Here is an 18877-nt window from a genome sequence, read left to right as displayed (position 1 = left end):
AATCATAGAACGGCTTGGCCCCCCAATGTCAGCCATGTTATCAGCATCAAACATGCTTTGCCAGTTGGGCAGAAAAATTACACCAAGCTGTCTCCACTTATGGGCACAGGAACACCACATGCAAAGGTTCAGTACAGAGGCACGCACGCACAGCAACAGCGCACGTGCATGTGCATGCCTCTGTTATTATGTGGCCTGCCTGTGAGATCAATATGGCACACTAGGGCTAGGTACCATTAACCCTTTGTGTTGCTTTGCCCATGTGTGCACACACCAAGATGGAGGTCAGTCAGACATCTGGCATGTGGCAAAGAGACCAGCTAACAGGCTCTGTAAAAAAACAATCATGATCCAATTAGAGGATGCATGGTGAAAGGCAGAAAAAAAGAGCTTACGGGCATGGAGACAAATCAAATCAAATTGTATTGGTCACTTACACATGGCTATGTAACGTTCGTCGTCTTCCTCTGATGAGGAGTCTGAGGTCGGACCAATTTGCAGCTTGGTAAATGTCCATTTTAATAAGACAAACTGAACATTACACAAATACAAAATAACAAAGTGAAACAAAAAAACAGTCCTGTGTGGTAACAAACACTGACACGGAAAATAATCACCCACAACTCAAAAGTGAAACCAGGCTACCTAAATATGGTTCTCAATCAGGGACAACGATAAACGGCTGCCTCTGATTGTGAACCATACCAGGCCAAACACAGAAATCCCAAAACATAGAAAAAGGAACATAGACAACCCACCCAACTCACGCCCTGACCATACTAAAACAGAGACATAATAAAAGAACTAAGGTCAGAACGTGACAGTACCCCCCCCCCAAAGGTGCGGACTCCGGCCGCAAAACCTAAACCAAAAGGGGAGGGTCTGGGTGGGTGACTGTCCGCGGTGGCGGCTCTGGCGTGGGACGTGGACCCCACTCCACCATAGTCCTTCTCCGCCTCTTTACCCGCCTTCATGGCCTCTTTAACGCAGTGACCTCGCCACTGACCTCGGACTCGGGAGCCAAGCCATGGGTCCCGAATGGATGGGAGATTCCGGCAGCCCAGGACAGACGGGCGGCTCCGGCAGCTCAGGACAGACGGGCGGCTCCGGCAGCTCAGGACAGACGGGCGGCTCCGGCAGCTCAGGACAGACGGGCGGCTCCGGCAGCTCAGGACAGGCGGGCGGCTCCGGCAGCTCAGGACAGACGGGCGGCTCCGGCAGCTCAGGACAGGCGGGCGGTTCCGGCAGCTCAGGACAGACGGGCGGCTCCGGCAGCTCAGGACAGACGGGCGGCTCCGGCAGCTCAGGACAGACGGGCGGCTCCGGCAGCTCAGGACAGACGGGCGGCTCCGGCAGCTCAGGACAGACGGGCGGCTCCGGCAGCTCAGGACAGACGGGCGGCTCCGGCAGCTCAGGACAGACGGGCGGCTCCGGCAGCTCAGGACAGACGGGCGACTCCGGCAGCTCAGGACAGACGGGCGACTCCGGCAGCTCAGGACAGACGGGCGACTCCGGCAGCGCTGGGCAGGAGGAAGACTCTGACAGCGCTGAGCAGGCGGGAGCACCTGTAGGAAGGAGACAGAGAGACAGCCTGGTGCGGGGGGCTGCCACCGGAGGGCTGGTGCGTGGAGATGGCATCGGATAGACTGGACCGTGAAGGCGCGCTGGAGCTCTCGAACACTGAGCCTGCCCAACCTTACCTGGTTGAATGCTCCCCGTAGCCAGGCCAGTGTGGCGAGGTGGAATAGCCCACACTGGGCTGTGCTGGCGAACTGGGGAACCATGCGTAAGGCTGGTGCCATGTACCCCGTGCGAGGAGACGCACGGGAGACCAGATGCGCTGAGCCGGCTTCATGGCACCTTGCTCGATGCCCACTCTAGCCCGGCCGATACAAGGCACTGCTATGTATCGCACCGGGCTACACCATGTGCCTCACATCATAACACGGTGCCTGCCCGGTCCCTCTCTCTCCACGGTAAGAACGGGGAGTTGGCGCAGGTCTCCTACCTGACTTCGCCCCCCCCCCCCCCCCCCCCCAAGACATTTTTTGGGGCTGCCTCTCGGGATCCCAGCCACGCTGCCTCATACCACCGCCTCTCGGCTTTCGCTGCCTCCAGCTCAGCCTTGGGGCGGCGATATTCTCCAGCCTGTGCCCAAGGTCCCTTTCCGTCCAGAATCTCCTCCCATGTCCAGGAGTCCTGAGCTTTCGGCCGCTGCCCGTTACCACGCTGCTTGGTCCTTTGGTGGTGGGTGATTCTGTAACGTTCGTCGTCTTCCTCTGATGAGGAGTCTGAGAGGTCGGACCAATTTTCAGCGTGGTAAGTGTCCATTTTAATAAGATAAACTGAACACTACAAAAACACAAAACAAACGAAACAGTCCTGTGTGGTAAACACTGACACGGAAAATAATCACCCACAACTCAAACCAGGCTACCTAAATATGGTTCTCAATCAGGGACAACGATAAACAGCTGCCTCTGAGAACCATACCAGGCCAAACACAGAAATCTCAAAACATAGAAAAAGGAGCATAGACAACCCACCCAACTCACGCCCTGACCATATTAAAACAGAGGCATAATAAAAGAACTATGGTCAGAACGTGACAGACTAGCAGATGTTATTGCGAGTGTAGCGAAATGCTTGTGCTTCAAATTCCGACAGTGCAGCAATATCTAACAAGTATTCTAACAATTCCACAACAGCTACCTAATACACACAAATCTAAGTAAATGAATGGAATAAGAATATATACATATAAATATATGGATGAGCAATGACAGAGAGTAGCATAGGCAAGATGCAATAGATGGTATAAAATACAGTATATACATATGAGATGAGTAATGCAAGATATGTAAACATTATTAAAGTGACATTATTAAAGTGACTCGTGATCCATTTATTAAAGTGGCCAATGATTTCAAATCTGTATGAAGGCAGCAGCCTCTCTGTGTTGGTGATGGCTATTTAACAGTCTGGTGGCCTTGATATTGAAAAACAGCTCGTCTCTCTGTCCCAGCTTTGATGCACATGTACTGACCTCCCCTTCTGGATGGTAGCGGGGTGAACAGGCAGTGGCTCAGGTGATTGTTGACCTTGATTATCTTTTTGGCCTTCCTGTGACATTGAGTGCTGTAGGTGTCCTGGAGGGCAGGTAGTTTTCCCTGAGTGATGCGTTGTGCAGACCGCACCACCCTCTGGAGAGCCCTGCGGTTGTGGGTGGTGCAGTTGCCGTACAAGGCGGTGATACAGCCCGACAGGATGCTTTCAATTGTGCCTATGTAAAAGTTTGTAAGGGTTTTAGGTGACAAGCCACATTTCTTCAGCCTCCTGAGGTTGAAGAGGCGCTGTTGTGCCTTCTTCACCACACTGTCTGTGTGGGTGGACAATTTCAGTTTGTTCGTGATGTGTACAGAGAGGAACTTAAAACTTTCCACCTTCCCCACTGCTGTCCCGTCGATGTGGATAGGGGGGTGCTCCCTCTGCTGTTTCCTGAAGTCCACGATCATTCTTTTGTTTCGTTGACGTTGAGTGAGAGGTTGTTTTCCTGACACCACACTCCGAGAGCCCTCACCTCCACCCTGTAGGCTGTCTCGTCGTCGTTGGTAATCAAGCCTACTATGGTTGTGTCGTCTGCAAACTTGATGATTGAGTTGGAAGCGTGCATGGCCACGCAGTCATGGGTGAACAGAGAGTACAGGAGGGGGCTGAGCACGCACCAATGTGGGGCCCCAGTGTTGAGGATCAGCGAAGTGGAGATGTTGGGCGGCCCGTCAGGAAGTCCAGGACCCAAATGCACAGGACGAGGTTGAGACCCAGGGCCTCAAACTTAATGATGAGCTTGGAGGATACTATGGTGTTGAATGCTGAGCTAGTCAATGAACAGCATTCTTACATAGGTATTTCTCTTGTCCAGATGGGATAGGGCAGTGTGCAGTATGATGGCGATTGCATCGTCTGTGGACCCTATTGGGGGGAGTAAGCAAATTGAAGTGGGTATATGGTGACAGGTAAGGTGGAGGTGATATGATCCTTGACTAGTTTCTCAAAGCACTTCATGATGACAGAAGTGAGTGCTACGGGCCGATAGTCATTTAGTTCAGTTGCCTTTGCATTCTTGGGTACAGGAACAATGGTGGTCATCTAGAAGAATGTGGGGACAGCAGACTGGGATAGGGAGAGATTGAATATGTCCGTAAACACTCCAGCCAGCTGGTCTGCCCATGCTCTGAGGACGCGGTTAGGGATGCCGTCTGGGCCGGCAGCCTTGCAAGGGTTAACATGTTTAAATGTCTACCTGACATAGTCGGCCACAGAGAAGGAGAGCCGCGTCGGTGGCACTGTATTATCCTCAAAGCTGGCACAGCTTGATTCTGTGGAGAGATGTGCAGTATTACTGTTACATGTATTTGAAATACATATTTAAATTAATTTGGAGTATTTTGTAATTTGCATTTCATTGGCCTGAATTTTGTAATAATATACTTTTGACAGCTGTAATTTGTATTTTCAAAGTACTTTTCTGCATTGGTATCAGAAGAATGATAAGACAGCTGCTAAATGACCACAATGAAATAGTTAATGTAAAAATATACACTTGCAAAGCCTGCTGGGTATTATTCTAATGCAGTCCCTAAAATAAGGCCAATAATAATACCCAGTGCTTTACAATTGTTCATTTTTACATTTACATGTACCGGTAGGTCATTTAGCAGACACTTATCTGAAGTGGCTTACAGTCAGTGCATTCAACTGATTTCTGTGTGTATATGAGGGGAGAGGGCTGCTGTTGGTGAAGTCACAAACAAGTCAACAACATACACTGAGGCCTGACATTGTGCCGCCCCATCTTCACACACCACCCATCATTGTTTGTTCAGACATGGCTACAACACCGTCAAGGGAATGAAGTTGATTGTGTGGCCCTTCTCACACGATATGGCCGTAGCCCACCTGTCTTGATGAGGAATCAGGGTAGTGTGTTCTATAGACGTCATTGGTGAGTTCTCATTTTCACATTGTACTGTTCTCATGGACATTACAAAGTATGCGTCAACAGGGCGTGCTGTGACCAAATGTGTGTATTCTGGGAAGCAGAGGTGACGCTATGAATCTTGGCAACAGAAAAGAAGAGGATTGTCATGTTATAATTCATTTTGAAGAATTTGAACATCATTACATTACACCGTATATCCACCTCAGAAAAACCCTGGTGCAACAAACAGAATAGAAAATGATTGTCATGTTGGAATTGAATTGGAACTCTTTGAACATAAGAAACCAAAATCTGCACCTCAGATAAATAGTGCAACAGCATTGGAGAGAAAGACATGACAGGTCACAGAATGAAAGAAGAATGAAGAAGAATGAAAGAAGTTTCAAACATGTGTGATTGTAATGCAGACATGAGATGTTCCACACAGCACAAGCAATCACATCTGAGTGATATTCTCAAATGTATTCAAGAGGGATTAATATCGATGTAATAATTGAATCAATGTCGTGCAGAAGCTCAACAGAAGGTTGGATTTTTTTGTCTGTATTTGGCTGGGGACCAAACGTGGCCAAGATGAGGGAAGCTGCTATTTTTACCTCTTATGGGAAAACTGGGGGAGATTCAATTTTTTGTTAATGCTAATGTAAATATGTTCAGGATTCATTCAAACAAAACAGAGCCAATTTGGACAAATAACCATGGGAAGATATTACAATATATACAGCCTCAAAAGATCAGTATTAAACAGGAGCACCTTTGAAGAGTTACATTGTTGTATTTTGGCTCTAGAACCCTAAAACTCAACTCTGGATATCAAAGCCAGTCCCACTGTTTTTATTTATTTTTAGAACTGGGACACCAGGTGTGTGCAATTAATTATCAAGTAGAACAGGAAACCAGCAGGCGCCGAATCTCATACAGTAGGGTAAGAGTTGAATACCTCTGCTCTAGAAGTTTAAGTGTATGCATCTTAGAACTATGTAAGCATGAGAAGAATCATGAAATGGGACTACAGTGCTCTCTGCTAGCTGCATATTGAAAGATCAAGCCAGCTCCACCTCAGCCTTCCCTTATATATTGTATTTAATAGTGGTGGGTGACATTAATGCTTTTACTTCCTGTTGCCTTTCAATTAACCCAATGATTCCCAGTGACCAAATCCATGTTATTATGATAGCTTCTATAGCCTACTTTATACAGTTAAATTCAGTACAATGAAACACAACTGTTTCTTTGTAGAGGAAAAAATAGACACCACCAAACCGTTTTGAACGTGTGTGGTAGGACATAAACCTTTGGAGGACAGTTTTCCCTCCAAACAATAGGTCTGTATTGAGCATGGACAAAACCAACACCTTTTACGGAGAGCACCCTTTCAAAGTGGCACTCGGCATGGTCCTTCGAGACAGATTTGAAGTAGTTGATCCCAGATCTGTGTACAGTACCGAGGGAGACGGTAGGTGCAGCCAGGGAAGTTGTGTGTCTGTAATGATGGATGGGGTGTACTAGAATTGCTGAAGGCTCTCTCTGATAGCGGTGTAACCCTAGAGTCCTGATGTTGCACAGCCTAGTCCCACGCAGAGGACCATTCACAGCACGGAAATCAGAGGTCTCCTCCATCCATGAGGAGGAAACCAGATCTGTCTGTGGCAGGGCAGGTTGCCTGGCATTAATACTTTTGGCAGTAATATTTGTCACATATCAGTTTGGAAACAATGTAATAAAAATAACTGAATGAATTACATTAATAAAGCCTTCATACAAACATGGTTTCATTTTTGCTTTCTTGAGTAAGGCAGCTCCAAAATGTCTAGCTCAGTGCTTTCTGTGGTGGTGAGGCAGCCAGCGGAAAATACAGAGCGAAGGGGTTGGTAAAGTTCTCTAGTTATGCCGTGATTGTCACTCATGGGGGACACAACATCACTGCCAACTCTAAGGGTAGAGCTTGAAAATTCAAGCCCCTTGGGTGCTGGCATAGAGTTACATTAGAAGTGCCCATCGAAGAAGGCTCAAGGTCAATGGCTACAGATAAAATGACATCAAATCACATTATATCTACAGTAGCTTTCATCATCTACTGGCAAATATTGGTAAATCCTTGTCATATGAACAGAAATAATGAAGAGACATTGATAAAACGTATCCTTGCTCATCGACCATTGGACATACACAACAAGTTGGAAATCACAAACTCAGTGGCTAACTGCAAGCATTCCCAAGCAATCACTAGCCTGCTATTCAGTGGAGTGGGTGTGTGGTCCCAATTCCTGGTTTAAGGGTCTCTTTTCCAAGCTTAAAATGATAAACATTCAACATTGGCCATGCTGTCAATCCAGCATGATTTCTGCCCCACTCAAAACAACTGTTAACTCACAACTGTGAAATCTGACTTCAGCGAGTTCAAAACAACTGGGAACTCAGGAAAAAACTAGCTCCAACTGGGAAAATACATTTTGAACGGTCATCCAACTTGGAATTGCAAGTTGGGAACTCAGGCCTCTTTCTAGAGCTCCGACCTGAAGTTCACTGACCTCATCATGACTCAGCCTTGTTTTTTTTCCATGTTCCCAGTTGTCTTGAAAGTACCGTAAATCCAGAGAATGCCAGAATTTGATGACAAAGTTCGACAAAATGTGCCCAAGGACACCTTCCTGTCCAAGTGAGCACAGCACAACAAGGTGAGTCCAAAAATGTCTTAAATTACCGCTTGTCTTCCCCTTATGCCATAGTTTGCACATCTCAATTGTCAGTAGAAACCACATTTGTTTAGGCAACGCAGCAATATCAGCTATTACTTTTTTTAAGGAAGTAAATGAGGCTGAATGAATTGTTTCGCTGCCAGACAAGGCTCCGCTGATAGCCAGGTGTAGTAGTGGTAAAGTGTTGGGACTACTATTGGGACACCTTTATATAGGCCCTAACAGTTTGTGGGCACCGTTTGTCACCATTATAGTGCAATTAATGTATTGTTTAGTGTTGTGTAGTGGCTTTCCTGGCATGCATCCCCCCAGTAAAGTTTTTGTTAGCCCCACCAAGGATGGGAATCCATACAGCTGCAGCAGTGCTGGAGGTTATTGGACCAAGTTATGCAAACAAACAAACATGTATTAACTAAAAGATTACTAACATATTGATACTGGTTTAGTTTGTACCTCCTATGTGACTTAACAATGGAAGTTGTGAGTGGGACACATTTAACTTTTAGTAATTTTGCAGGCACTCTTATCCATAGCGACTTAAAGTAGACCTACTAGGACAAGAGTACTGCTATAATTTTATAGATTGATGGAAAGTGCTAGCTATAGTTGAAGGGTCTTCAAAAGAGGCTCTATAAATAATCCAGCATGACCACGTCCTGTCTATGGAGCCCGTCATGACCATCTCCTGTCATCTAGAGACCCACAGGACCAGGAGAGGCGGAAGAGGTCAAGGGTCACCAAGGCTCATTAAGCACATCACAGATACTACTTCCTAGGAAACCGTATGTTATTGGAAAACAGGTGTTTTAGTTACAATTTAAGGAATATGCACCATTAGTGACCTATGGGCAACATACCGTACTCAGTAACGTGTGCTGTGTAATAGGCTGAGGTAACGGTCAGTTATATTGAGAGTGTAGTTTCAAGGGTGTAAAGCTGTGGTGTTTTTAGGACTGCGAAGATGCCAAGTAGACTATTCGCAAACACCTTAGGCCACTTCAGTCAAACCCCTCACATGGCATTACATACATTGCAAATGTTTATACCTTTCAATAACATGCAAAAAAATACACCACCCAACTTTGTGTTTGTATAAAAGATATTTACTTCAATTATCACACCTAGGGTGCTAGTGAATAATAATAATAATAACAATAATAATAACAATAATACATTGTGAGTTTCATACAGTGATATTGCTTCTCCATATTGTATAGGGACTGTCTTACAGTGCTGGGAACAGACTACATGACTTAAATGACCAAGTAAAAAAGGAACCAAACGAGAGAACAAACTGAAACTGGAAGAAGATTATTTTTCTCCTGTGAAGGTGGAGTCAACCTTTCATTGCCGATCATGAGGCCTAGAATTGCTTCATAGAAAAATAAATCAGCCGACAGCAACTAACTACACCTCTCTCTGGACTGAAGATGAAGGGGAGAACTGTTTTTGCCAGTGACAGTGACACAAGGACTCTGCTAAAAGTAGTTTCCACCTGAGCTTTGAGAGACCAAATTAGACCAGCTGAGATGGTGGGAGGGTTCCTCACTTCAAAAGCAGTCAGTAAAAAAAGAGGACACAAACTAAAAGGAATAAGGAAACTGCCTCCCATAACTGCATAGGAGCTGCTCAACACTCCACACACACGCCATGTCATATGAATGCCAAAATGTTTTGCCCCACGTCAAGCTATTATTCATAAGTGAAGTGTTGGAGGAAAAGTGAATTGCGCTGAAACTCTTCAGTTGGAAGTACCAACTCTTCGTTGAGAATTACACTTTTTTGGTTGAAGGGATTTTTTTTATTTTGTAAGATTATGGTAACTAACTTCAATGTGAAGTTTGGTTTAAAGAAACAAATCACATAACCTTCATAAGAAATTAAATTGCACAAATCAATTTCTATGGAAGCGATATCTGTACATCTCCAATAACACTCGCATTTGCCAAAACAAGAGCTAAGCAATAAACCTTTCATTCAAGGTACTAAAAGGTCTCCTTAGCAGTGGAAAAAGAATGAAACAATATTTGGTATAAAATCTTGATCTTCTTTCACCCATTTACAAAGCAAAAAGACTAAAACATGTTAGCCTCAATTATCTCAGAAAATCTACAGTGTCTATTGAAACAGGCATTCTCAAGTTCTGTAATTGAACGACATTTGACCAACAACGTGACCTATGTGTAATCAGAGAGTATATACACGGAATTGAAAGTCTACTGACACAGCAACTTGACATTACAGTAGATAAACTGATAGTGAGATGGCTGCCTGACCAAACATCAGAAAGTTGGAGACCTCTGGCACTGTGAAGGTTGAGAGTTGGCCAAATTGACACCATCCAACACCTAACTCATACACTCAGACTTCTTTCCATGCTTGATAAAAGTAGTGTCCTAGTTTTAAAATTATCAGCTGAAAAATAGACCTTTAAGGAAGGTTGCTTATAAACCTGGTAGGGTAGTAGTAAAGGGGAGGGGCAAAAAACCATTGGCGAGTAATAGCTAGCTTTGTTCTTAACATAATTAAGCCTTGTTCAGACTGCAGGCCTTAAAACTCAAATCAGTTTTGTTTTTCAAATCCATTTTGGAATACCGACTGTCCAAACAGCAAGTTACAAGTGACCAAATTGGAAATGTGTATTCAGACAGCAGTCATTTGCTGACATGGCTACGCTAGTAATGACGGGCGTGCACTGTGGTGTAGGCTAATTGGTGGCGGTGCTCCTGCTGCCTATCACTCAGAAGTAATGTAGCAGGCTAAGGTGACAACCTTCAAGTTGCTTTGAATGTTCAAAATCATTGTGTAAGAACACTTATAAAGCCTCAAAGGATAAGATGATCCAACTTTTAGTCACTTAGCTAGGTAGCTATTTAGCTTTCTAGCAGATTCACTAACAATGAACAAGCTATTTTGCAACCACATGTTCTTGTCAAACTGGAACTAGCTAGCAAGCAACAAGATATGCCAAATAACAGTCTTAAAAAACATTTGAGGGCGAATAAATCAGATTTGACTGTTCAGACACAAGTTGCATGGCCAGGAATCATATTTGTGTGAGACTTCAAAGGCGGTTTGAAATGTGGATTGAAATATTTGATTCCATGTACTTTTTGGCTGTTGAGACTGCAGGAAAAAGACCACATTCGAATCGGATATGCAAAATAAATGTAATTTGAGTCAACTTCCAATGTGAACAAGGCTATAGTCAATGAGAATCGGATTATACGTCAACATGAAACAACGATCTTAGACTTAGATATAGCACATGGCCAAACAAAGGTGAACTGGACACAAACCAATTTGATGACTTCAGCAGGGATTTGTCCAGTTATAAATTAATACAGTCAGTTGAGGCCTTGGGAGCATGTCAATGTGAGTATGGAGACATAGAGCTGAACTGAGGGAGGGAACTCCATAGACACTCAGCTTATACGTCCGCCACCACAACATCCTCTCATATGAATAGAAAGAAAACAAGGTAGCAGCAAAGGACTGTGGGTGATGTAGTTCTATCATGCTTCCTTCACTAAAGCTCTAAAAACACAGCTTTCAAAAAACACAATATTGGATGTCACTCTAAAGGGAGCAAAATTAGTTGTCCATTTGGAGTTTGCCGACAAAAGCCCAAAACTACTGTAACACAACCAACCGTTAATCGATGTCAACATTTATTATATCGTTTTTCATCGTAACTTATATGCAAACTACCACTGAGTGTTGGATGCAAAATGTCAATCAGCAGTCAATCAGTAATGCATAAAGTAATGTGTGACCACACTTAGACAATCCAAATTCAGATTGAATATGACATTATTAATGCCGCCATTGTTGACCACTATTTTAGTCTCCATTTCCAATGTCACTGGCATCACAACTCTATTAACATTTCGACTTCTGACTCTTCTCACAATCACAAGACTACTGTCCCTGGCTGACTTCTGAGACTTAACACAAGCAAAAAGATGAGCAAAAAATAAATGCATTAATGTTCAAATCAAATCTCATCTTAAAACGGGAAGGCAAATCAAAAGCAAATCATTCCAGATTTCATCACACTTTTAGCAAACATCGTCAAAAACCTTTTGTCACTACCAGTGTCTGTTGACATTGAATAAGGAGAATCTAACAAAGCCTAAGGAGTGTATATACTATAAATAAAAGCAAGTATAGATTGGGGCTAGTGATGTGCAATGACATATGGTTCTGTTATGTATATGCTTCAATGAGAATCAAGGCATTGGTCTTCATGTTTACTGGGTTAATGTTTGTCTCACAAATAACATAAGGTTATGAAATAATTGGAGGGTCATAAGAGAAATGTGAATCCATGATACACAAACACCATGAGATTAGCTCTGGCTAATGCTAATACGTATGCAACGGTCCTTGAAGTCGATCTTACAGTGTGAGGTTTTCATAGTCCTGATATGGGGGAAAAAACTAAGCTATGGACACATCAACCCTATAGAGAAAGAACTACCAATACTTTGACAGTAATAACAAAAAACAAACCCATAGTAATTCTTAACAACTTGCTATAAGGATATATATCTGTACAACTTTATATGACAGTGTATATAATATTGATAGCAATCTACTTTAGTTCTATAGAAAAATATTTGCAAAGGGCAAATTCCTGAAATTCATCCAAAATAATCATATGGTTTCTGCAACAATGTAACAACCAATGTTTTTCTTAACAACAGAAAAAGAACATGAAAACACAGAAGGGAACTGTAGCACAAAGAAACTGAACAAACACATGCAAAATGCCCTTTGTATAAACCAGTGTTGCTTTGGGTGCTTCCTCCAGGGTTCCACTGTCAAATCCAGTCCCCTAATTCTTCATGATACTCAGAATCTTACCCGTTCATTCAGAAAGCTACAGACAACTCTGTGTCTACAAATCTAACCAACACTTTAAGAAAACCTTTCCCTGTCAATAACAGAAGTATACACATGAAAAGAGGGAGAAAAGAGGGAGAAAAGAGGACCGACCTCTAGTTCTTGGACACCCAGTGCCTACAACATAAACACTGTATTAACTGCGACTGATAAACATAGCCTGTTCTTTATGTCTATATGAACATGTGCTTGACAATAACTCGGAAAGGTAATCAAGCCTGATTTGGTCCTCTTTCAATTGTATTGTTCATGTATTGGTGTGTGATATCTGTCCTTGTCTATGTTCTGTGCCGTTCTAGTCAGCATGATTTCCATGACTGTGGCCTCAAGGAGAATCGTGTTCTTGAATACTAAGGGTGCAATCTCTTGTTCGGGAAGGAGAGTCTGACAAAGCAATGTCATGTGAACCTAACCTATAGCATGAGGAAAAAGAGGTGTGGTACACATTAACAAGAAGCAATGACGTTCAGACGGTTTGAAAATAGGGAAAAGTTCAAAACTAATTCCACCACAGAATGACTTCCATTAGCTCAGAGTGCACAACCCCCCTTTAAAAGAGTACGATTAAAAAATAATCCAAAACACATTGATCTATGAATTAATAGGGATAAAATCAAATACAAGTTAATGATCAAAAACCTTTCCCTCTGGGCCAAAGGGCAAAACTACATGCAATGTTCCAAAATGGCTGACGGCAGAACATGATTTGGGGAGAAAAAGTGAGAGAACTCGTGTTCAAATCTTGCATTAGCATCAAATGAGAAATAGAAAAATAAAAACAAATCCACAGAAATGTAACTCCAAGTCAAAAAGCACTGCCTGTCAGCTATCGCTATTGTGGCCTGTACTAACAGGGTATAGCTGGGAACAGTTGACATCATGATCGCACAACTTGACATGTTAGTAATAATATCAAACTGAAATCCCTCTGGGAGACTCACATACTGTTGATGAAATTTCCTCTGGGAGACTTACATACTGTTGATGAAATCCCTCTGGGAGACTCACTTACTGTTGATGAAATCCCTTTCACTACTGCCTCTACCAGACACTCAAGGCTGCATCATTGTTAATGAGAGCCATACCGACTATCTGCATTTGGACTTTTGATTGTGTACCTCCTACAGATCTGTGGCCTACAAGTCTGTATTGGCATCACCTCTGGAGGAGCCAGCCCAGGTCTGCAGACAGTCACAGAACTGGACCCCTTTTGTTCAACAGCAGTGGAGCGTTTCCAGACAAAACAACTTTGCTACAGACGTCAACAGCTGTGTTGAGGACACAGCATGTGGGAGACAAATCAAAATTATTGCTTGTTTCCATGTGGTGCCTGCACAAGACTTGGAGATCAGTGATGAAAAGTCTCATGAGAATGACGATGGGATGGGGGAGCAAGACTTCAGAGTAAGAGGCCAGTTTACTGCATTCATTTATAAGCAATCCTTAAAAACAATATCAACACTTCGGTCACTTTAAGGCAAAGGCACTCCTATGAACTTAAGATAGTCTGGAGGAAAAGACTCGCAGACGGTAAGTGCTAAGCTAAGATGTCTCTTTAATAGTGCTAAAACATCAACTCCTTTTTTGAAAGGTAATGTTTTTGGGTATGATCAATGTAAGCTTTACTTGCAGCCATTAAATGGAACAACAATTATTTTAAACTTGTCGCAGTACTTGTGCTTTTATTCGAAGTTCAGTTGAACAATATGACCAGCTGATAGGGACTGCTGTAATTGGCCAGACTGGCAGTGTGGCACTTGAGGGAGTGTAGTTTGGAACCAGCCAGGACGCAGGGCTTCTGAACAGTGTGCTAACTTCACTGCCCTCCAGAGGTGATCTAATCACCACCAGCTTTGCTGTAGGAGGGGCAGCTGAACAGTAGGCATTTAGGACCCACTCTAGAGCCAGGGTACGACGCAAGGATCAGACAGCCATATATTAAGTCCAATGTATATTGTGCTCCAAATGTGCACAATTTGAAAAGTTGACAATAATTTCTTTCTCTGTTGATAATGTGATGTCTTTAAAGAGTAAGCTTACTGTAAAGTCAGAATAGGATAGAACATTTTTAACAGCATGCAATTCAACTTTTAAGGTAAATTGTGACAGTTTATTTGCCTTCCGCCCTTTTTAGAGGTTGTTTGTCAGTAGTGCGTGTGCTTTACACACCTGTTTGTGTTATTGTTACGTATACAAATGTAATTTGATACGTTTTTGTTTTAAGGAACTAAACCTATATTTAGCAAATAATAACTGTGGAAATAAACATCTTCTGAATAGTCTGTGTACGTAGTACTAAGAGCTTCACAAACGTTTTAGATGTCAGCAAGTGCATCACAGTTTATAGTTCAATCCAGTTTTCTGATCCCTAGCCTTGTGCAGGGCCACATGTTGGTTAGGTTGTAGAGACAGGAAACCTCCCGGTCCAATAAACAGGAAATGCCAGTCACACTCTTTTGCTAGATCTAAGCCCATATATAGCGATCCTATCAGTACCTCAGTTTATTAATCTCAAATAAAGCTGGAACATTTCAGAAATAAAACGCCAGATTCAGAGGTGATGCCAAAGGACTGCAGTTCTAGACATTCAGATGCTATTGGTTCTCGAACCCCACCACAACTTCTGTCCTGTGCTGGGTTCAGTGATTCACGGAAAATGTACAAAATAGAATGAGTCAACCTGATTTCAATTATGCTTTCTGAGGTGATCTATCTTCATGGAAAATACATACAAGTTAAAAAGAAGAAAAGAAAACTGCAGACACATCACGAAAGGTGAATGCAGCATAATGCTATCAATGACATCATCTCTCAATTGAGTTCAAACCATATAAATGACACTGTCAAAACATATTCAAATTTCACTAATATACATGTATGACAACTACATCTCGTACGTATAACCCAATACTGCCGGCAGTCTATCAGTCTAATTTTTTTTTTTTACATGACCCCTTATAGTCCCACACGATAATAACAATAATAATAATGTAAAACAAAAATCAAATAAGACATTAAAATGTAAAGTACAGCCCCTATAAATAAGTAGAACAAAAACATTTAACAAAAAAAACTTTGTTGAAGTAATCTACTGTGAGTCGTTAATATATGGCAATAAAGGAGACCTACTGTATTTGTGAGTCTGCTATGCAGTAAGCGATAAATTGGAAAACAGCTTAGAAGAAAGAAAGGGTGGCAGTTGTGCACTCTGTGTGCAGGCATGTACAAATCAAAGACGTATAAAACACGCACAGAGCCATACACACTTAGGGGTGTGTATGGCAGAGCAGGGCAGCTAGTCCTCTCTAACACCCTTACACCCCTTTCCTACAGTACGTGCATACAACATCACACAAGCACACGTCTACTTGCGTACACGTACGTATGCTCTCATACACTCAAACACAGAGGGAGAGGCAGTGGGCGGGCAGGCACTGTGAGCTTGTGGCATAGGAGGAACGGGAGAGGCGGGAGAAGGTTGTGATCGGTGTGTGCGAAGGGGTTTCTACTGTTCTACCATGTCTGGGAGAGGAGGATGGGTTGAGGGTTGAGTATAAAATGAATGTCTTTGTTTCTTCCATTGACCCGTGTCAAGTGATCTTAACCTCTGAGATATATTCACGAGGCAAGCCAAGAGTTTCAGCTGAAGATAAGAGGACTTGTTGAGACCAGTGGAGAATGGAGATGCTACATAACAGTCCTGAATTGATCATAAAACTGTTCATATAAGGAAGAGAGCGCATTAAGACTGGTGGAAGAATCAAGCTCGACTTTGAAACAGAGACGACCAAATTGGATGGGGGATGTCACATCAACAGTACTTTGGATAGAACGTTTGGTATTGGTTATTAAATAAGTAAAAATGTACCTTGAAATATCTCTACTAAGTACGGGTACATTTGGCCTCTTGACCTCTGAGCAAACCAACATGACAGCCTGTGGAGCATATTTCTCAGAGGGGTTTAAAGGAGGGACGTATGACAGGTCGACCATGACTAGATCAGTCCTGTAGCTCGTCGGTATGGGAATACACAAGCAGAGGAGAGTCAATCTCTTCCACCGACTCAGCGCACCACATGCAACAGGAACGGGGGTTTCTTGTCTTTCTTTTTCTGTCTTTTGTTTTGACAATGTACATATATACATACAACCATAGGTAAAGAGTTGAGAGTAAAATAGCCTGAACCTTGGAATATACAGTAAAGTGAGCTGTGCATCTCCTGGCTTTTTCACCCAATGAAACGCAAGCCTCCCCGTCCTAGGGCCAGCCTGGTAAGTACAGCGGCCATCGGCTCCACTGCCCGCCCCGGTTCTGAGGTCTCAATAGTGTGGTTTTTGTGGTTAAAAAGCAGGTTCGTAACTTTTTGTTTTAAAAAATATCTAGACGGAAATATTTTTCTCTCCATTAAACTTGTATACATTTCATTATTTTTTGTTTGTTTGTTTTCTTAATTCTCAAACCTGATTTTGGCCTAAAATTGAGTGTATTAAGCAAACGCTCCCGGTGCCACCAAAATGGCATCCCCGAAAGTCAGTTAAAGCTATGAAAGAAATGTGCACTACTTATCAAAAAGTTTCTAGATCACTCAAGAGAAAGAACACTAAAAGTCAGCTACCACAAAATGTTTTCAGATTTTTCCTTACATAACTGTTGCATTTTATGTTGTACGTTGAACAAATGTGAATTAAAGTGAATCTTTTATCATCATTCCTTTCAACAACTGATACATCGTATGTTCACTTATCATTTTATCCTTCCCAAGTATTTAGGAATCGAAACTAGCATTGTTTAGAGTCGACCGACTGTGCAATCTCTTAGTGGCAACCAAATTGCTAAATACTTTTTTTCTTTCTCAGAGGAGAAAAATAATTATATAAAATGTTGATTCCTTTCTCAATGGAGTCCATAGCATATTAAGAGTTCCAAAGCCATTACATGGCAACTTTTGGGGCACAGAGAAGAAGGTTGCATGGGAAAGGATCACTTCATGGTCCTTCTCTCCTGCAGACAGAAATGTTTTAAATGCTTGGCTTTCCGTTTGACGACCCTTACAGATACCAAACAGCTGCAATGGAGTTATTAGGAGGAACCTCTTAGAAAACAGAGAAAAGATTGTAACATTTAGTCTGTTAGATGTGAGAATTCACTGAGCGAAAAAGGTTAGAAAAACTTTGAGGTGGCGAATAAATCTCTCAAAGGGAAACACACACACACACACACACACACACACACACACACACACACACACACACACACACACACACACACACACACACACACACACACACACACACACACACACACACACACACACACACACACACACACACACACACACACAAATAAAACACATAATTTTTTCTCGTGACACTTTCGTCCTGTGGAGTGAAGCTCCTTTGTGAGTAGCGCAAGTTTTTTGTTTCTTTCGCACCTTTGGCCGGTGGAGTTGGGGCCCTTTGGCCAGCAGGGCTGTTAAGTGCTTTATCTACAAAGAAAATCAGGTTGTTGCTGTCGTTTCGCTTCTCAAAAAAATCTCTAAACCCTCTTTGATATGAAAACTCGTAAAAGACACCAGTTCTTCTCTGGCAGTACTGCTCCAGGCTTGGCCTTGGGACTGTGCAGTTAGGGCTCTAGAAAAATAGGAACTTTCCCCGGTAGCGTGAGCAGGGGGGGCCATATTAGAACTCCCACTCATGGGGCTCGTCTTTACTTGCGGCCTTCTCCAGACGGTGGATGATATTATTGAGGTTGGCGGCTTTCTTCTTGCGCAGGCTGTTGTCGCGGGGGTTGCGGGCAGCGGCGGTAGCAGCCACGGACACAGAGGAAACATGGCTGATCTCGGGGAAGCTGAACAGGCTGTCTAGGGCACCGCCCTTGTGGTGGCCGCTGGTACCTGCGGCGGTGCTGCCGGTGGCCAAGGTGGTTCCCTCGTCCCTGTGGTCGGACCCCCACTCGCCCTCCGAGGCTGGGTGGTGCTCATGGCCGGGGCGAGTGCCCTCCACCGTGCCATCCGACTCGGTGCCGTCGCAGCTTTCGCCCTCACTGGCCTTGCCCGCTCTGGTGGACGGGGAGACACCCTCACCGCACTCACCTCGCTGGATTTCCTCAATGAACAGCTCCCGTCGGATACGAGACCTGGAGGTTTGAGAGAGAGAACCCCAACAACCCTCAATCAGACACAGACACACAGCTGGGAGTCTCTCACGTCAACACAGAAAAAAGCAAGAGTGACAAAAAATATTTGGACCCAGGTCTGCATCCATTTCC

General features: G+C 43.4%; 1 protein-coding gene across 3 annotated transcripts in view; it reads right to left on the bottom strand.

Annotated features, from left to right (window-relative positions):
- Positions 1-8782: 8782 nt before the first annotated feature.
- The window catches only part of LOC124011125 (homeobox protein cut-like 1), a 223162-nt gene continuing 213067 nt past the window's right edge, over positions 8783-18877 (bottom strand). For all 3 annotated transcript variants that reach the window (XM_046324186.1, XM_046324202.1, XM_046324194.1), the window contains one exon: positions 8783-18745. In XM_046324186.1, the coding sequence (XP_046180142.1) occupies positions 18289-18745 (457 nt within the window). In that variant the 3' untranslated portion in view covers positions 8783-18288. The remainder of the gene's footprint in view (positions 18746-18877) is intronic.

This window comes from Oncorhynchus gorbuscha, linkage group LG02 (genome assembly GCF_021184085.1).
Source record: "Oncorhynchus gorbuscha isolate QuinsamMale2020 ecotype Even-year linkage group LG02, OgorEven_v1.0, whole genome shotgun sequence".
NCBI classification, from domain to species: domain Eukaryota; kingdom Metazoa; phylum Chordata; class Actinopteri; order Salmoniformes; family Salmonidae; genus Oncorhynchus; species Oncorhynchus gorbuscha.
The sequence above is the reverse complement of the archived record's forward strand: the minus strand, read 5'-3'. Positions and strand labels throughout refer to the sequence as shown.